This window comes from Pteropus vampyrus, unplaced genomic scaffold, assembly GCF_000151845.1.
Source record: "Pteropus vampyrus isolate Shadow unplaced genomic scaffold, Pvam_2.0 Scaffold70, whole genome shotgun sequence".
NCBI lineage: Eukaryota > Metazoa > Chordata > Mammalia > Chiroptera > Pteropodidae > Pteropus > Pteropus vampyrus.
The window spans coordinates 6,771,920-6,791,400 of NW_011888851.1; the positions used below are offsets into that span (position 1 = coordinate 6,771,920).

The following is a 19,481-nucleotide window of genomic DNA, read 5'->3' on the forward strand; positions in this document are numbered from 1 at the left end:
TCGAGTATCTGTTACATTGCTAATAACTGTGCCAGTCTCCAGAGCTACAGAAGATAAATCTAGTCCTTTGTCATGAGTGGGTCCCAGTCCAGTGAGGGAAGGATTTATGTGTAGAATTAACTGGCTTAATGGAATGAACTAATTTTGCAGAGACCCTGTTTTTCCCTGTCGATGATCATTTTGGGTATTTTTTTATGCTTTCCCCCATTTGCCCATCCATCTGGATCCAGAACTGGGCTCGATATTTTGATAAAGTCCTGGCTGGTGCCGGCTTCGAGGAAGACAGGCGTCTCCAACCCCTGGGCTGTGGACTGGTAGCAGTCTGTGGCCTGTTAGGAACCAGGGCACATGGCAGGAGGTGTAAGTGGTGGGCAAGCCAGCAAAGCTTCGTCTTTATTTTCAGCTGCTCCCCAGGACTAGCATCACCGCCTCAGCTCCACCTCAGATCATCAGGCATTAGATTCTCATAGAAGCACCAGTCCCTGGTGCCAAAAAGGTTGGGGACTGCTGGAATAAGATTACTTGTAAATTCTAAATGCTGGGCTCCATCTAAGCAGCTGTAGGTGTAACAGTCTCACCCTAAATTCATGTCCACTTTGCAGCTTACTAGAAACCTGTGATCTCCCCACTTCCTCTCCCTTCACTTTGTAGAGATTGTTTATGCTCTTTAAAGTGAAGTGGGCTCCATTTGACATGTTGCTTTTGGCTTCGTTGGTATCTGCAAAATCCTTTAAAATTCTCATCCTCTTCTTCCCATGATCCCAGGGAGGCACGTGTCAGCAGCAGCTGGTGTAAGTGTACTTTTCAGCCCATCAATCACATCATTAGTGTAAACACTTAAGACACCTGGCCTAGGCCTGCCACTTACAAAACATTCCCACTGTGGCTCCCCGTGGAGATTGCAGCCACGAAGAACTCACTGCTTTGTGGATGTGGCCCACTAGCTCCCTTTACATGCAGGGAGCCAGTGTTGCCCAAATTGCAGTTAGAGAAACAGTCGTTCCAACTAACACTCCTGGGAAAAGGGGTTCCATGGTCAAGTAAATTTGGGAGTCACTGCATGTATCGGCCTTTCTTGAAGATGTACAATGCATAGTATGGTTAAGACTGTTGACTTTACAAAGTAGTCCAGGGCAGAACCGTATTTAATTTTGCTTCCTCCAGCATCATTCACATCTACTGGTAGCAGGGTCCTTTTATCATGAAATTTCTATTAAAAGGAGAAAAACTTTCTAGAATAAACTAATGCGATTGTTGAGTGGTCTTATAACTATATGTGTGTGTGTGTGTGTGTATATGTGTGTGTGTGTGTATGTAAGTATGTTTGTATGTATGTATGTTCTAAATGCTTTCTGTGAATTACTTCCTGTAATCATCTCAGTATCACAGTGAGGGAGGCACTCTGACAGATAAGGCAGCCAGGCAGAGAGAGCTAAGGAATTTACCTGAGTTCACACAGCTAGTAAATGGCAGAGCAGGGACGTCCACCCCAGCATCGAACCTGTTCGGTTTACTGCCTGTACAAGATGAAGTGGAGAAAGAAGCAATATCCAGATATGGAGTTTCACTGTAGATGACTTGTTGTGTCACCCCATTTGATCTCTGCAAATTTGGCTCATGCAGCCGACTGTAGATCTGTGGTTTCTTTCTGAATTTGCGGCTCAACTTTATTTCTCCAAGGATGTTTAGAAACATTAAAAAAGAGTGGAACAATATAAGTAGACTGTGGCTGTAGGGAAATTTAGCTTGTTTCATTACTTTTCAGCTGACTGGGATCTTTGGTTATAAGTGAAGGTTATTTGATTTTGTTTTCACTTTTAAGATGAGTGGGCTTTGTTTTTGTTTTTCTTTTTCTGTTGTATCTTAGCATCTTCATCCTCAGAGTGACCCCTCCCAGAGAATCTTTCTTTTTACAAATTCCACATCTTATATGCTATTCTCTCTTTGTCTCTCTCTAAAATAACCATAAAGGTTAATTTTGTTTTGTTTTGTTTTCTTTTTGTTTTTTTAAGTTAACATGTCAATCTGATGCTGGATCTCTGTCTCCTCAGTGGCCGTGGGGGTGACCAGGCACAAATCGAAGGAGCTAAGTCGCAAACAGAGCCAACAGCTGGAGCTCCTGGAGAGTGAGCTCAGGAAAGAGATACGTGACGGTAGGCTCCAAAATTTTATTTGCAGAAAAAACAAGGCTTTTTTTATTGTCTTTTTCTTTTTTTTACTCCTAAATGGAGATGGCCACAGTAATGAGAAGTGATTGTATAATAGAAGACAACTGAACAGCAGGGTCTGGGCCTGACTTTGTGTTTTATTTTAGCTCTTCTCTGCAGCCAACCAAGTAATTATCTATTGTTTCTTCTTTAATGAAAACCAAGGTCATACTCCATGTTAGACAAAACAGCAGAAGATCTTATCCATTGTTTGTTGAGTTAAAATATTGCTCTTGGGATTCTGTTTTGCAGGCTTTGCTGAGCTGCAGATGGATAAATTGGATGTGGTTGATAGTTTTGGAACTGTTCCCTTCCTTGACTACAAACATTTTGCTCTGAGAACTTTCTTCCCTGAGGTAAAAGAGCATTGATCATATTCCTAAGGTTGAGTCTTGAATAATAATGAAGGTGCCTGTTGCTATTGTTAAAACAGCGTTTGCTTCCAAGGCAGCTGTAGATAATATGCTTGGTACAAAATAATGGCTTAAGTTTGAGCGGGGAAGGGAGGAAGATAATTATTAATTGGATTGATGAGGGTATAAAGCAGTGATGGGTCACTGGCAATTACTCTTTGTCCAGTAACAAAAACCCAGGAGGGACAGAAGTTCAGAGTGATGATTTTTACTTTATTTCACTACCAGTTTAGAACTGAATTTGTAGCTGGGAAGCAAACTAGTTTATTTAAAAATCAATAAATTGTGGGCTGGTCAATTTGTAGTATTTATCTGCATGACTTACGTTGCAGCTCCTAGATTATTCACTGTTACTTCTCAATTGGAAATGAAAAGTGCTACCGGCCGAGAGGGAAGAAGGTAGACGTGTATAGAACTTGAGTTGCTGACAGTCATTTTTAGCAATGTAGAGTTTTAATGGTTCTCTTCAGTAGTCATTCTTTAGCTAATCGATTTGTATCATCATCATTTAGTGGAAATAGCTGCACGAAGTGATGGACTTGTTCTAGGTCTCCAAGGAGTAGTCTATTTAACCCTTTGGGTTTTCGTTCTCACTTATGTTCTAACACCTTCATTTTCTCACCCACTCACTCAGCCTTCTTCATTTACCCTCCCAAGTCTTTGGCGAGGTACACTCATTCTCCTGTCATCACTGCCACGTCCAGCTCCGCCATAATGCCCTTTTTGCCCAGAACCGGTGACCACAGAGAGGTCCAGCCTCTGGAATATATTGACACCAATTATCATGTTTACACCTAGACTTCTCAGCAAAGCCCAAAATCTCTTCAGGCTGAAAAGAGAGCTTGTATCACCCTACCAGAAGCTTCTCAGCTACATTTGGCCGGAAGCCTAGAGTTCAGAAACTCAGACACATGCAATAAGCAATTTCTAGTTTCTCTCTAATTGTGGAAGTGGACACTGTAATATGTGATGTCGTGTCTGGAGATTGGGATACCACCGTAAAATATCCTCCAAATTTTTTTTTTTTTGACCAAGCTGTAGTGTTGGTAATCAAGGCTATAAATAAAACGAGCTTTTTTGCACTCGTTAAGTTTTTTTTTTTTTTTTTTTAACTTCCCCTCCAAGAGTTTCAGGCACCAAGACTTGCTATTTGCTACCTCATCTTTTTCTATGGCAGAACACTGTGTAGGAAGGGGAGTTCAATTCCCTGAATTGGGATGACGGCGCAGAGTCTCAGCAAAGTTGCATCACGAGTCCCATTTCCCAGCTATCTGAGATCCCCATTAAGAATTTAACAGCAATAAAAAAAAACCAGAGATTTCTACCATCGACATGAGTACTGTGTGGGCTTTTACAGTTAATGATTGCCCTTGAGTACTGAAGAGAGTAATCTGTGGCCTGAAAAAGAAATTTTCCAATCTTCTAAATTCAGTAATCAAATGCAAGACAGAGTGATGAATGCAAAGGAACACTGTTGCAGAGTGTTTAAAAAAAAAAAAGAAAACAACCCAGGAACAACGCTGTATTATCTTAGGAGAAAAGAGTTGCAAGAAGCCAAACCGATTTAACTCAGGCTTATGTATAATCTTGAAGGTAACTGGGAAAGCCATAAAAACTGAAATCAGAAGGAATCATTGAAGGAGGAGACCCGGGAAAAACAAGCATAAATTGATCAGAACCCTATTGAATTTATAATAATTAAGAAAAGATACAGAGAACAGGGGAACACATTCTATTAGGACAGTGCCAGTTGAAGTGCATGCTAGGCTGCAGATGAGTCCTCCTGTTAATTAGGTCCTCTACTGAGAGGTCGGGAGCCGCTGTCTCTAGGCCTGGAGGTTGGGTGGTAGAGGGAGATTTTGGGTGGCTAACACCTACCAGATAACCCAGAGGGAAAACCCAGAGGAAACCGTTGAGTTTGCAGAGGCTAAGGTATCACCAGTTCCTGGTTCTTTGCCTTGCCTGTTGGTTTTGGTTTTTAAAGCTTGCTTTTCGTTTTAGTGACTGCTTTGTTTTGCTGAAAATAGGAGAAGAAATAAGGGTAAGCCAAGCATCTAACCTCCTAGAAGAGGGAAATTTGAGTGAAGGAAGGAAGAGCCTGAGAGAAGTCAAGGGAGCATTTCCCTTTTTAAGGTCAAGAATCAGTCTGTTTAAAATGCCTATCTACTTAAAGTTGGTTCAGCAGAAAAATATTAAGAAATAGAAAATGCAAATCCAAGGTCTGATATTTTTGCTTATTACTAGGGGAGAGTTTGACCAAAATAGTTGAGGTTTTCTTGCTTAGGCTAACAAATGAAAAACTACAAAGCAAAAATTTGCTGCAGAAGAAATTTACTTTAATAAGGTATAGAAATAGCCTAAAGTTTCAATTATCACCACCCCCCGAAAAGGAAAGAAAAAACATGAATGTTTTGAGTTTATTTTTCATTCTGTCGACTCACTTAGTATCACTCAGCTCACTTTTAAAATGTAATCATTTAATTCCAATAAGATTTGTGAAACATTAAAAAAGAAAACTCAAATTTAAAAGTTTATATACAGGAGCTACGTAGCATAGCACATAAAGATATTTTTAGAAACCAGCAGGACAACAGCATTGTGGTGGAGTTTGCCATAAATTAGTGATAAAAACAAAAATAATAGCTAACACTGAGAATTTACTCTGCACTCATTCATTTTATTTTCACACCAAGCCCACGAGGTGGGAATTATTATCATCCTCATTTTGCAGATGAGGAAAGTCAAGCACAGAGAGGTTAAATAACTTGTCAAAAGTGATGTGACCAGTATGTTATGGAACCCAAGTAGTTTGGTCCAGATCCTAGCTTTTAACCACCGGTTGCGTATTGAGACAGTAGATACAAGTAAGCTACGACTTGCAAAAACTGACCAACACAATATAGTATTTATGCTTAGACAGTATTGAGCATGAGGGGTGGTCTGACCATTAGCATAATCTTCTTTAACCACCAATTCTTTAACTGTGAGTCAGTTCTTTTAAAGGGTGAGATGCCTTCATCTACCAAAAATGAGACCGATGCACAGATAATTATTCTTCTTAGAGGCTTTCAGAATTCACCGGTATTTCTTGAGAGCTGAATAATTATTTATTATGTAGTAGAGGATGTGCAGTGAGCATAAGCCCAGGGGCTCTTCAGATTAGCAAATAGTGTCTCTGCTTTATTAAAATGGACTTGGGTATTATAACAAAAACAAAAAAAAAAACACTATTCATTTCCTTTGGATGTGATGAATAATAAAAGTGTCTCCTTCCTCTCAGTCAGGTGGCTTCACACACATCTTCACTGAAGATATGCATGTAAGTCTATAAGTTTTCATTTTTAGCCCACGAGTGCTTGACTTTCATAGTGTTATCATTGTCATCATCATCATCTCCATTATTACTTTGAATTTTTATCGTGGGTTTTTTGGGATCACGAATTCAATATTAAATAATTCATTGTCTTGGAAAACCCATTGTGGATCTACTTTCTACCTTTAAGTTATTTTGGTTGTATATTATATTACAGACATTTTTTTTTTTTTCCAGAACAGAGATGCCAATGACAAGAATGAGAGTCTCACAGCTTTGGATGCCCTAATTTGTAATAAAAGTTTCCTCGTTACAGTCATCCACACCCTCGAAAAGCAGAAGAACTTTTCAGTGAAGGACAGGTATTGGTTGATTTGTTTAGTCATTAAGTAGAGAAAATAAAAACCGAGCCCCTTCTTTCATTTCCAAACTACAACCTAAACTTGAGAGCTTGATGACAGGCTGGTTGGGTGGTTGGTCATGCAGCCATGATATCTCCATTTCAGACCACACCGTCCCAACACAAATTCTGTTTTAAAGACTCACACGTACAACTCCCCTCCCCATCAATAATACTGAAAAACCCCAACATCAAGAAGAAGTATGAGTCCTGAATCAAAAAAGCAGAAGTGCTATTTTTAATTTTAAAAAACGCTCTGAAAGTTTGGGAAAGACATTCACTTCTTGTTACCACTCTAGTTTAAAGTTTAAGTGCTTAAAACACATAAAATATCCTGAAGTTAATACGGGTGTGTGGTTTTTACGGGTGGAGAATAAAAGTGGATGAAACCTAGATATTAAAAAAAGTGCCCGTAGGAGCCCCACTGGCCCTCGAGCTCCCAGCGACTACCGTCATGGCCAGACCAAGTCACAGCTGACAGCTAACCTCATTAACTGAGGCTCTGTTTCAGGGGTTTTTCTTCATGTGCTTCTTTGTCATCTGTACGTCTTTTTTTCCTTTCAGTTTTACTGAGATGTAATTGACATACAGTGCTGTATACATTTAAGGTGTACACATGACGATTTAACTTAAATATATTGCAAAATGATTACCTCAATGTGTAATGAACATCCATCATTTCATATAGACACTCAAAAAATGCTCTTTTTCCTTGCGATGAGAACTTTTAGGATTTACTCTCCCAGCAGTTTTCAAATGTACCACACAGCAGCATTAACTACAGTCACCATGCTGCACATCACATCCCCAGGACCTATTATAACTGGAAGTTTGTACCTTGTGACCCCTTGGTCCAATATCCTACCTTGTCCCTTCCCCTGCCTCTGGTAACCACAAATAATCTGATCTTTTTCTGTGAGATCATACTTATTTGTTTTTCTCTGCCTGACTTACTTCACTTAGCATAATGCCCTCAAGTTCCATCCATATGGTCACAAATGGCAAGATTTCGTTCTCATTTATGGCTGAAGAGTTTTCTGTTTTACATATGGAAAAATATATACACCACATTTTCTTCATTCATCTGTGGATGGACACTTAGGTTATTTCTATGTCTTGGCTATTATGACCAACGCTTTATTTTTAAACAGGTGTCTGTTTGCCTCCTTCTTAACCATTGCACTGCAAACCAAGCTAGTCTATCTGACGAGCATCCTGGAAGTGCTGACCAGGGACTTGATGGAACAGTCCAGTAACATGCAGCCTAAACTCATGCTAAGACGCACCGAGTCTGTGGTTGAAAAACTCCTCACAAACTGGATGTCAGTCTGCCTTTCTGGTTTTCTGCGGGTAAGTGTGGCATCCCTCTCTAGGCAGTGTCAGGGGTAAGATAATAGGCGGTTATTTTTAGCAGATGCTGATGTCTTTGCCAAGATAAGTCCTGAGCACTCCGTGGTGTCAGCATTCACTCTCTTATAGTCCTGGACCTTACCAGGAGCGCACAGGAGAGGGAAACAAAAATCGTTTTCGTTGTAACTGACCTATGCAAATGTGATTCATTTAGAATTTCTTCAGGTACAAGTCTTTTCTTTTTAAAAATTTTATTGTGGTAAAAACAATGAACATGAGCCCTATCCTTCTTTAGGTGTACAAAACAGTGTCGTTATCTATAGGCACAATGTCATATAATTGGTTTCTAGAACTTATTTATCTTGCATAACTGAAGTTTTATACCTATTGACTTTTGAGTCCACCTTCACATCATCCATTAACAATCAGAGCCCAGTCAGCCCATTTAAGAAAATGTACTGAGTAGAGGGAATGTTTCAAATACTGAAAAGAACACATTGTTCTCAGGGCCTCTGAAGCATCTGGGGAACACCCATTTACCTACCAATATGCTGTAAGCTAATTACACTCAATTCTAACCAGTCATTTCCACATTAAAGCACGTTCCCAAAGAGCCTAGGGCCCCTTGAGTTTACTTTGTTGGCGTTACTGTAAGAATGTGGCTGTAATCTAATTGAATCTTAATATCTTTTTGAGTGCAAACTTTGTGCAGATTCCAGTGGTTTAGAGTAGCAGTCCCCAACCTTTTTGGCACCAGGGACCGGTGCTCCTATGAGAATCTAATACCTGATGATCTGAGGTGGAGCTGAGAGGTGATGCTAGCACTGGGGAGCTGCTGCAAATACAGATGAAGCTTCGCTTGCTCGCTCGCTAGCCTGCCGCTCACCTCCTGCTATGTGGCCCGGTTCCTAACAGGCCACGGACTGGTACTGGTCCACGGCCTGGGGGTTGGTGACCCCTGATTTAGAGAGTGAGCTCCAAAGCCCATTGCTTGGTCTGAATCTAGACCACCGCTGACTAGAGGCCCAGGGCTTGTTTCTTGTCTGAGCCTTGGTTTTATAACCTGTAGAATTGGAAGAATATTTTAGATCTGTTCCGAAGCACAGATGAGAAAATGTATGCAGTTGCTTAGCACTGAGTTAGCACCCCATAAATGCTGACCATTATTATTATGAAATATTAATAGGAAAAGAAGTGTTAGAGTGTTCTGTTAAACCCAATCTCCATTGAGCCCTCTGAGGCCCCTGGTACAGAAGGTTCTTATCCTTCTTTAATTTCACCAGCCATCCAGATTCCAGCAAAACTGGGTAATTGCGTATTTGTAGCTAGTTCTGAAATCTAATTAAACTTTGAATAAGATATACTGCTATGCCACAGGTTTTAACAGCGCTACTTAAGCTTAGATCCAAAAGCAGCACTTTAAATAGACTGTGCTTAGTTTAATGTTTAATGCAATCTTACAAGTAGATGCACAACATTTTTTTTTTTTTTTTACCAACCCCTTCCTCTCCCAAGGCAATACCCGTTTATTAAGATTAATGAAATCTGCCTTCTTTTCTGTTTACTTGGTATAAATCATCATACGCTTTGGGGAGGTGTTGAGTGGTTATTTCTGGGGTGAGTATTTTTGCTTCCCACCATCCTAGGTTCAGTCACAACTCTGCTTCTAAACAGAGGCAGCAGGAGCCTCGCCCAGTTCCCCAGGCTTAGTCCTGTAAGGCAGCCGGCTGCCCCACTACGGTGTCTCTGAACCAGAGGCTCTGGGAGCGAGGCCCCACTCTCCATGTTTTCCAGGCTCTTCTAGGTAATTTCACTCAACCTACATTTGAGAATCCTGAGGTAGAAGAATGAGTACTGGCCTAGGAGTCTTGGTTAGAAGCTGCAGGTTTGGGCTCTAAATTCATTTTTGGCCCCAGCTCGCTGTGTGTCTCTGATTATGGCATTTGCCATCTGGGCATCTGTTTTCTACCCAGCAAATGAGGGGCGTGGTCATTGGTGTTAGATTCCTTTCCAGCTCTTTTTTCTTGGACTTTGTGATTCTTACTCCGAGCCCTCAGGTTTGGTGGGTGCCTCGCTCTTGCTGCTCCTTGGCATCAAAGAGATGAGGCGTTCTGAAGGTCTGGACTCCAAGCCCAAAGGGCTCTTTGAGGAGAGGATTCTGAATCGAGATTTCACAGTGCGAATTGAAGAGTGTCTTGAGCACTTGGTGGTGAGGGGGTGGCATGCTCACGGGGAGGAAGTGGCTTTGAGCCAGTGGGTGATACTTTCGTTTTCAGTGGAATAATTCCATCTGCTGTGGGGGACCTAACTTTCCCCACCAGGCGCCCAAGAGGGTATGGGACTCTGACGACCCTAGTCCTCCTGCTCTACCCCACAAACATTTGACTGGGCGCCACTAGCTCTGTGACCTCCAGGTAACTTCCTCCTGCACACCTCCCAGTCTCTGGGATAAAGTAATAATAATATTGACTGCCATTTATTGAATATGCCAGACATCACGCCAAGAGCTTTGCTTACCTTTTCTCATTTAATCTGATGAGGTAAGTACCTTCACGACCATTTTGCGTGGGGGGGAATTGGGGCACACAGTAGATGTGGCTTTCCCCAGATCCCATAGCTAGCATGTGACAGTGCCAGGGTTACTGCCTCTCGAATGAGGTAGACACCTTCTTACAGGCTTAGGAGAGGATCTAAGGATGGAACAAGATCACAGGCCTGAAAGCCTCTGGCTCAGCCGGGGCCAGAGTCAGGTCTCACGAACGAAATTGACACTGAAGGCACTGAGCTTACTTGCTCTCATGGCGGGGGCATGGGGAAAGGTGGCGGCAGTTTGGCGAGGTGGGCACTGCCACAGGCCGGCTGCCTGGGCCACTGTGTGCGCCCGGTTTGAAAAGATGCACCTCACCCCTCACAAGGGCACTCACGCGGTCTCTGATGTGTGCTGGGGGAAAGGAGAAGCAGAGTTCTAGGTTTGCGGTCAGGGTATTACCCAAGAGGGTGAAGGGAAAGAAGAAAGCAGCGTGGTTGTAAACCACTAAATAAAGGAAGTTTCTAAAAGGAATTTAAATGTTGTGTACTAGTTCTAACCCTCTCTCCACCTGGGAAATTTTTTAACATTCCACCTCTGTCCTACATAAGGAAGGGACTCCAGGATGTCTCAGCAGGGGAGAGAGAAATGGTAAAGGGAGCCCAGTGAAGTATGGGGAGCAGAAGGGGGAAAGAGGAAGCTTTGGGACTTGGGAGCGCATGTGTTCTTGGAGTAAGTATAAAGGATGAGACAGGGTGGAGTGGGAGGACCCATGAGATTTGAAAGACGTCTCAGTTTACATGTTTAAGGGAAAGCAGGTAAGAGTCCAGAGGAATCCTTTCAAAGCCAGATGCTTTGGCTGTAAAGCTCAACTTTGTAAGCTGGTGCTTCAAGCTGTCACGTGGCTGGCTTTTCATTATCGCTAAGGCAATTTGACTTCCTGGTTCTGGTGCCGGCTCTTCCTCTCCCACATATTCAGTTTTATGTTTGTTGATCATAGACGGTTTATTATTTAGCAAATGCACTATAGTTGACCCAGGGCCACAGAGCAGAACACATAAGCCTCCCACTTGGGCTGCTGAGTGTCCACGTGAGAACAAAGTGGCTACAAATTTCAACACCAGAAGGGGTGGCAGCCCCAGGAAAACGTGCATGCTGCAGAAGTGTGGAGAAAGAAGCCATCGGGAAGGACCGAATGTTTGGCAAAGCCTTAGAGCAAGCTGTAGGATTGGTTCTGGTCCAGGGAAAGGAGGCAGCTCCCATGTGTGGCCCCGCTCCAGCAAAGGTGCCCAGGTGGAGCTGCACACGCCGTGCCTGGGACTGGCATGGGGCTGGCCGGCACAGGGACAGAAGGCGGAGGCCGCAAGTTGTGAAACCGAAGGCTACTTCCTTCATGAAAAGCTGTGACTACCAAAAACCATCCTCCTTGGCAAATGTCTAAAATATTCTTATGTTTATTCTCGTTACCAAGGCTAATTGTCGTGTATTTTTTAAAATGCCATTCATTTTCAGTTTTTCTAAAAAAAAAAAAAAAAAAAAAAAGGCAATTAAATATAGGAATGAAAACAAAGGCTAAACCTTGGCATCTACTCACTGTTCTTAGGTGTTAGCCGACAGATGAACATTAGTCTACCGTGTAGAGGCTTCAACATACAAGAATGATCAACTACTGTTGCACTTCATGTTGCTGCTGACTATGAGTGTGTGTATGTGTGTGTGTGTGTGTGTGTGTGTGTGTGTGTGTGTGTGTGTGTGTGTGAGAGAGAGAGAGAGAGAGAGAGAGAGAGAGAAAGAGAGAGAGAGAGAAAGAACATGCATATACATATGTATGTACACTGGGGAGAGGATGCATTTTGCTGCGCTTTCTCTCAGTCCTAACTGGACCAACATGTATTTCCCTGGGAGTTTCTTGTTGTTTGTTTGCCTTCTCTCTCCGGTAGTCCTGCCATAAGTGGAAACTTTAACTTTTTTGGGAACTACAGGGGATGCCACAGAAAGCTAACTGTCGCTTCTGCGTCTTTTCCAAGAAGACCGTTGGATAACCGCTCTATCTGCCGGTGACTACTTTGAAACAGAAAATAAACAAGCTTCCCCTGGATGTAATCACTTGCAAACCCCTGACCACACTCAATGAAAATAGGCTGCTGTGGCATGTTCCTGAATTCACTACTCTGGGATGTTCGTGCTGAAGTAAATAGTCCTGTCTGGGAGTTAGATGGTCGGGTCGGGGAGTGGGAGGGCGGGAGTCATTTAAAATGAAACCGTATCATTCTACTTGTGGGAGGCATCAGATGTTTAGTTAATTAAAAACAGTAGTTGATAAAATATTAACACGTGTTCACATAATAGATTTTAATTACTCGGATTGGGGGAGAAAGTATTGTAATGATGCCTGGGGTGCTCATCAATTTCCAAAGATTTTAATATCAGGATTGCTTATAGCTTTCAGCATCGTCAAAGGAAATGCAAAGTACTCCCTATTCAGCACTTATAATTGCAATCAGAATTTCTCAAACGGCTCTCTGCTCTGGAAGACAATGTGCGAAGATATATTTCAACCAAATTGAGGCCGTCTTATTTTAGAACGATAACACAAGACAAATTCCACTGTGTTCTCCATGCAACATGACGCCCTTACTTTATTTTCATGCATTACTTACAAATGTTTGGTGTCATGCACTTAATGTTCTGTGATCTCATCGATATTTTTAGAGGAATGCTGTAAATCATTACAGGAAGAAGATTGCCTGGCTGTTGGAGGGTTTCACCCATTTGGGAACTTCTTTTTCACCCTCCCCCACCCCAGCCACCCTCTTCCCTTCCTGAAGGGATTTTAGAGAATCAAGCATGGGTGGCAAGTATCTCCAAAATTACTTAGGAATTTTCTGTGCCTTTCTGTTACTAGAATAGAGACTTGGGAAAGAGATTGCTGTGTTTTGGTTTGATCTTTAGCTTTATGGAGACTCTGGGCTTCTTCACAATCTCATCAGTGGAGAAGGAGATAAAAATTACAGTGAGGTTTTGGTATTGCTCAGTAAGGGAACTGAGTCTCTGTGGCTTTGCTCTGGATGGTGAGTGCTGCCATGTCATCCGGGAAGAATTCATTCCCTAATCAGAGAAGGCACCACGTTGCTGTAGACCGCACTATGGTTATGTTCTCCGGTGGGAGAATAGTCCACAGATCGGCTATTTCGAGTTCTCGGTTTCTGGCAGATGTCGCTCACCCTCCACTAAAGATGGCACCATGCTCAGCTGCCATCCAGGAGGCCAGAAGCTGAGCAGAAAGCCAAGAGTTCTATTTTCTGTCTATATACTCTCTGTGGAGAGGCAGTAGGGTACAGTGGTTCTCAAACACTGGTGAGCATCAGATCACCTAGAGAGCCTATTAAGCACCTACTGCAAGGCAACACTCCAGAGTTTCTAAGTCAGTGGCTCTGGGGTGTGACCTGAGCATTTGCATTTCGAAAGAGCTCCCTGCAGACACTACTGGTCCAGGACCACCCCTGGAGAACTATTGGTACAGTGGTTAAGAGCACTGACTCTAGAGCCAGGCAGGTTTAAATCCTGCCTCTGTCACCAGCTAAGCTGTGTGTCACTGGGCAAGTTTCAAAACCTCTCTGCGCCTCTGTCTCCTCATCTGTAAAATGGAGATGATGATCATGGTGCCTGCCTGTCCCATGCGGCAGTGCGAGGATCAGAAGAATCAATATTCTGTAAAGCACTTAGAACATTGCCTGGCACATGAATGTTATGGAAAGCTTTATTAAATTTAATCACATCTCTTCAAGCACTTGTTAGAAATGCATATCCAGTTAGACCAACGCCTGGGCCCTCGCTAGGGACTGGCTAAATTAATGTTTTTAGGGATGGAGCCCAGGCATGGATAGATTTTTTTTTTTTTTTAAACACTCCAGGTAATTCTAATGTGCGTCTTGCATAGAGAACCCCGCTAGTATCTTGGAGAACAAAAGATGAGCTTTGCCTCTGAGCCTATTGTCTCTTCTTTCACTGATCCTGAGTTTGCTTTCAAACCCAGGGCCTTGGTTCTAACCTGAAGATTTCCAGCGCTTTTACTTTGAAACATTTTAGAAGCCCCACAGGTTCCCAAAGAGAAATATTTGCAAGTGAATATAGGTCGGGAAATCCTTCAGTAATTTACTTTCATGAAAACAGAAATCCCGACAGGAAAGAGAGGAAAGAAGGAGATGGGATTGGGAGTGGGGAAAAAGTCAAATGCCTGAAGCAACTTTTGAGGTTTGAGTCCTTTTCTGTGGACTTTTTTTTTTTTTTAATCTCTGAATACTTCTTCTTCCTTTCATTTTGAAACATTATTTATTTCACAGTCAATTTAAGACCGTGTGTTTCTGACTTGTTAACATTCAACTCATCATCAAAATGTTTTTCGAGGTTGAAGAAATTCATATCAATTCTTAGATTCTTTTTTTTTTCCTCGATAGCCCCTGGTAAAAAGACTAATAGAAAATGATGACTTGTAGATATCCACATAAATCTTCCTTTTTGAATATAGATTTGCCATCAGATATCTAGAGGTGAAACTGGAAAAGGGGCGGGCCACGTGTTTCTAGGGGCCTTGTGTTTGACAATGACTTTTAGTGCCTTTTATTGGACCTGTCCCAACCTCTCTTTCATGGTGGATGATTGTACTCGAAGCTCCAGAGAAGACACATGATCCGGTCTATGCTTGGGTGACTTGTTAGCAGAAGGTCAATATAAAAAATTTAAAGTTCTTCGTTTCTCTTTAGGCAAGTTCCCCCAGCCTTAACCGCCATACCTACCTCCCTTCTGCCTCCTCCCCCTCTTCCCTGCCCCCATTTTAATTCCCGCCTCCCAGGCAGGCACACCCACTGGTTTGCAGTCTTGATTTCTTAAATTTGCCTGAGGTGGTTTAAGTAATTGAAAACCTAGGTGTGGTGAACAAACTCAAGTGTGTGTGTATGTGTGTGTGTAAATTCTTTCAAGGAAAGATAAGTCAGAAAAATCAAGAGCAGCCACCTGACAACTTGAAATGACAGCCTGGTGCCAAGGCAGGGACATGCTTAAAAAGAGGCTCCCAAACCCTGTTTGGATAAATGCTCAGAAACACAGCACCTCATATAACAACCTAAAAATTAGGTTTCACACCTCTAAGTTTAGGATGTGTTCTCCCTGAGGTGTGGGGTGTTTTCTAGAACATAAAGACATCCTGCCAATTTCTTATACAAGAAATCATTATACTAACAAATGCGCTTTGGGAAGTGATTCTTTGCTGCATCCTGGGAAGAAAATGCCCGCCTTTCCTCAAATTTAAGCAAAGCCTCACAGAGTCACACTCTAGTACCGTGAGAAACCATCCTTTTCTATCACGGCATTGCAGGCTAACGTTCAATGAGGCGGCCCTGACATTATTTCCTCCCGAATGCTAGCATCTGGGGAGGGTTTGTACACACGCAGGACTCAAGTCACCCTCTACTGTCCAGGGATTCAGATTTGACAGAAGAGGAATAAACACTATTGCTCTGCGATTTTCCCTCCTTTGCAAGATTTCAGGCATGTTCGATTTTGTTGTTGGAGAACTATAGGCCCTGAGCTTGTGCTGTGTCAAGAGAGTAATTTCAGAGCAGCTCGCCTGAAACTTCGGAGGAGCGAGCGAAGACTTGAGGATTTCAGCTCCAGGAAAATGTACCACATGGGAGAAGGGACATTTACTTTCAGGAGGAGATGAGCAAACCCAATAACTCGCAGCAAGTGCGCTGAATTAGCAAGAGAAGGTTGACTTGTAATCAAAGCTAAGCGAGAAATGGTTTTTTGAACTCTTAAACCCAGGAAATGAGACTGCCAATCGGCTGTATCTGAGAGATAGCATCTTGACATCCTGGGCAACAGTGTTCTGACAAACATATTATTGCCCTCATTCTTGTATCTATGGGAAGGTCTTTAAGCTTATTAGAAATTCTTGAAAAAGCACAGATACATGCCTGTAGAAATCTTAATGCCTCTACTATGATATATCGAAGGTCGATGCCAGCCCACACCAGTCTGTCTTTTTTCCCCTACTAAGTACCATTTTGAGGACAATCATGTTCAATAAAATATTTCATGTATAGCAGAGCCCTGGCTATCTCTAACAAGAGCTTCTCATCTACATACTTCCATTAATACTGTGGCTCTCCCCACCACTCCCTAGCTCCTTCTGTTCCATTTAGTTTGTCCTTTCAGAAGATCCATTATCCCCCAAATTAAACAACCCACTGTCCCAATTAAGTCATTCTCTGTTACTTCAATTACATCCCATTGTTCATTAAATCCTGATGTTTGCACTTCAGCAATCTTGTTTTTAATACTCCTAGCATTTGTGGAGAAACAGTGAAGTTAATTAACAATTCTTGAGTTTTCCCCCCCTTTTTCTCTCTACCATAGTGCAAATCATTTCCATTATGACTTGCAATAATACTGAAACCATCACTAGCTTCATATTTACTGTTCTGAGCTTCCCGATCAAAGAAGTGAAAACATTTTATATATATATATATATATATATATATATATATATATATATATATATATATATATATATATATATATAAATAATTGTTTTAGGTAAGTCATTCCCTACTTGATGGTAAGCAGTGGCAAATGAAAAATTAACATTAAATGAGTGCTTTAAATGACTTCCCTCTTCATACCCTTTCTTCTTACACCCATTATGAGAAAATAATTTAGTTACCTAAATACAAAAGTATTTAATTTTCTTCTTTATGGCTCAAATGTGACTATTATTTAATTGTTAAGGACCTTATTTATACATGTACTCCTCAGAATGGTAACGTTTATAGCAAATCATGGTGGAGATAGAAGGCATTTTTTAGATTCATCTTTTGTGGCATTGTCAAAGTCAGCACTCCATTTGAAGTTACTGTTACCAAGAGCAGGTGTCAGCAAATGACAGCCTGTGGGCCAAATGTGGCCCTGCTGCATGTTGTTATAAATAAAGTTTTATTGGAACACAGCCATGCCCATTCATTTACTGTTGTCTATGGCTGTTTTCCTTCTACAACTGCAAAGTTGAGTAGTTGTAACAGAGATTAGATATACCGCAAAAATCTTAAATATTTTCTATCTAACCTTTGACAGAAAGTTTGCTAGCCCTAATCTAGAGTTTGATATTATAGAGAAAAAGAACTAGAATCTGCCCTCCCACTAACCCTGAAAGCCTTGGCCTCTTTCTTCTCCTTCTGGGGGTATGGAAATACCTCGCCACTTCAGATCCGTAAATCTGAAACTCATGGGGAGCTTTACTGAAAAACAAAAAACTTATGAAATACTTGTTAAACTTAAAAGACTGAAATTAATCATTTGGGGCTAAATCAGACAGGTTCTCACTTGATTCTAGCATGAGCAAATGTGAGCAAATACAGAAAAATTTGTGAGAGAAACTTAAATTTGAGGAAATCTCGCCATTAATATTGTTTTTCTTCAAAGTAGAAAAGGCCTTCCTCATTCTGTTGGCAGGCAAAGTACCTTGATCTAGGAAGCTTGGGGCTCTTTGTCTTTAGTGGGACAGGAAAAAGAACGTAGAGAGTGGAGGTTGGCAGACAAAAGCAGCATTAGAAGGGGTGTCTGGTAGGATGTCCTAGGGCTGCTGACTCCAGCTTGAGAAAAAGCTTCAGATCAGAAGCTTTTCTGGGACTTGCACTTCTAACTCTGGGCTCATGCTGCTTCTACTGAACTTCTAGAAGCATCTCTCCTTCCCTGCCCCCCGCCCTGCCCCACCTCCCCTACCTCCTCTTTAATTCAGTTTGGTATAAAAACCAGACTTTCCTCTTGACCTTTAATTGGCTCCGAAACGAAATTAGAAATATATTTTATAGGTTTGGTATAACGAAAGCAGTATTTGGCCTAAGACCCTTTATGATAAAATCGCTGGTTTGTAACAGATTATTTTAAAATTACTTTCTGGGTATTATAAGGTATTGCAGAAAGGATGCAGCAATATCCCTGCCCTTATTAGCCAAGAATATGGTTGAGGAGTAAATAAGATAGCTGGATTTTCCTGCGCCCCCGCCACCCTGCCCCCAAAGTGTGGGGAAAGTGAAAAAATGCCTCTTCCTTTGCTTTTGATTTCTCCTCCCATGCCCCTGCAGTCTTATTTTTCCTACCTCAATATCTGAAACCAAGTTGTGTGTAGGGACTCTGGATAAAGCCGCCAGTGAGCCAGGAATGTGGTTGTATGTCCAGGTGCTGTGTGGCTTCGAGCATAAGAGGTGGGGTCTGAAGTCTGACCATCTTGGATATGAATCTGGACTCAGCCACTTTACTAACTGGCTGCGGGACCTTGGGCAAGTCATTCAACCTTTCTGAATGTATTTCCTCATCTATAAAGAGGTGATCATAAACATTCTTGTACATTTGTTATGAGGTCAGAAAATAATATATGTAAGATGTCTAGTTGTAATGCTCTGCACAGAGTAGGTGCTTATTAATTATTTATAATAATTTTTCTTGTCCGAGCCATTTTTCTCTAAGGTCTACTAAGCAGAAAGTATCCCCTCACCATTCTTTTTGGCTGGTTATTTATTGATGATGGTTAGCTGAATCCATTGTCATTAAAAGCTTACGTTAGTATTAAAAATATTACCCACAACCCCTATATGTATGTAGGCAGACAGTATCCCACTGGACAGATGTGAACAGGAGACCACCATGATAAACCTAAGCAACTACCTACCTCAAGGGGCTGGCTCGTGACATGCTACTAAAAGACGAGGCCCTTCCAGTCTGGTCTATCTCTGGGTTCTGGGCCATGCATCTTCCACATAGCCTCTCCCGTGTAATAACCCCTTCGTGGTAAGAGGCATGTTCCTGAAACCGTCAGAATGTGATTCTGCTGCAAGAAACAGAGACCCAAGATACTTGTGGCTTAAGCAACAGAGAAGCTTATTTCTCTCCCCCATGAAATTCTGGGTAGGCGGTCCAGCACTGTTGGGCGCCTCTGCTCTGAACATCCTCGCAGACCTGGGCTCCTTATCTCTTGTTATCCTCAGGCCACATCATGGTCTAAGGTGTTTTTTCACCACTAGCCTCATTCCACATTCCAGCCCACAGGATACAAACTGGGCTACAGAAAAGAGTTTGGTGTAACAAAAGCATAATTGGTCTAAGATGGTCGCCAGCTGTCTTTTAAGGAAGTTTCCCAGAGGCTGCCACAGAAGACACCCACTTAATCTCATTGGCCAGAACTTCATCACGCAGCCCTACCCAGCAACAGTAGAGG

General features: G+C 42.0%; 1 protein-coding gene across 1 annotated transcript in view; it reads left to right on the forward strand.

Annotated features, from left to right (window-relative positions):
• PLXNC1 (plexin C1) overlaps window positions 1-19,481 on the forward strand; it is a 143,791-nt gene that overhangs the window by 89,000 nt on the left and 35,310 nt on the right. Inside the window, 6 exon segments of the mRNA XM_011361784.2 lie at window positions 2,052-2,153; window positions 2,460-2,563; window positions 5,901-5,939; window positions 6,171-6,295; window positions 7,485-7,683; window positions 12,238-12,383. Of these exon segments, the coding sequence (XP_011360086.1) occupies window positions 2,052-2,153; window positions 2,460-2,563; window positions 5,901-5,939; window positions 6,171-6,295; window positions 7,485-7,683; window positions 12,238-12,383 (715 nt within the window).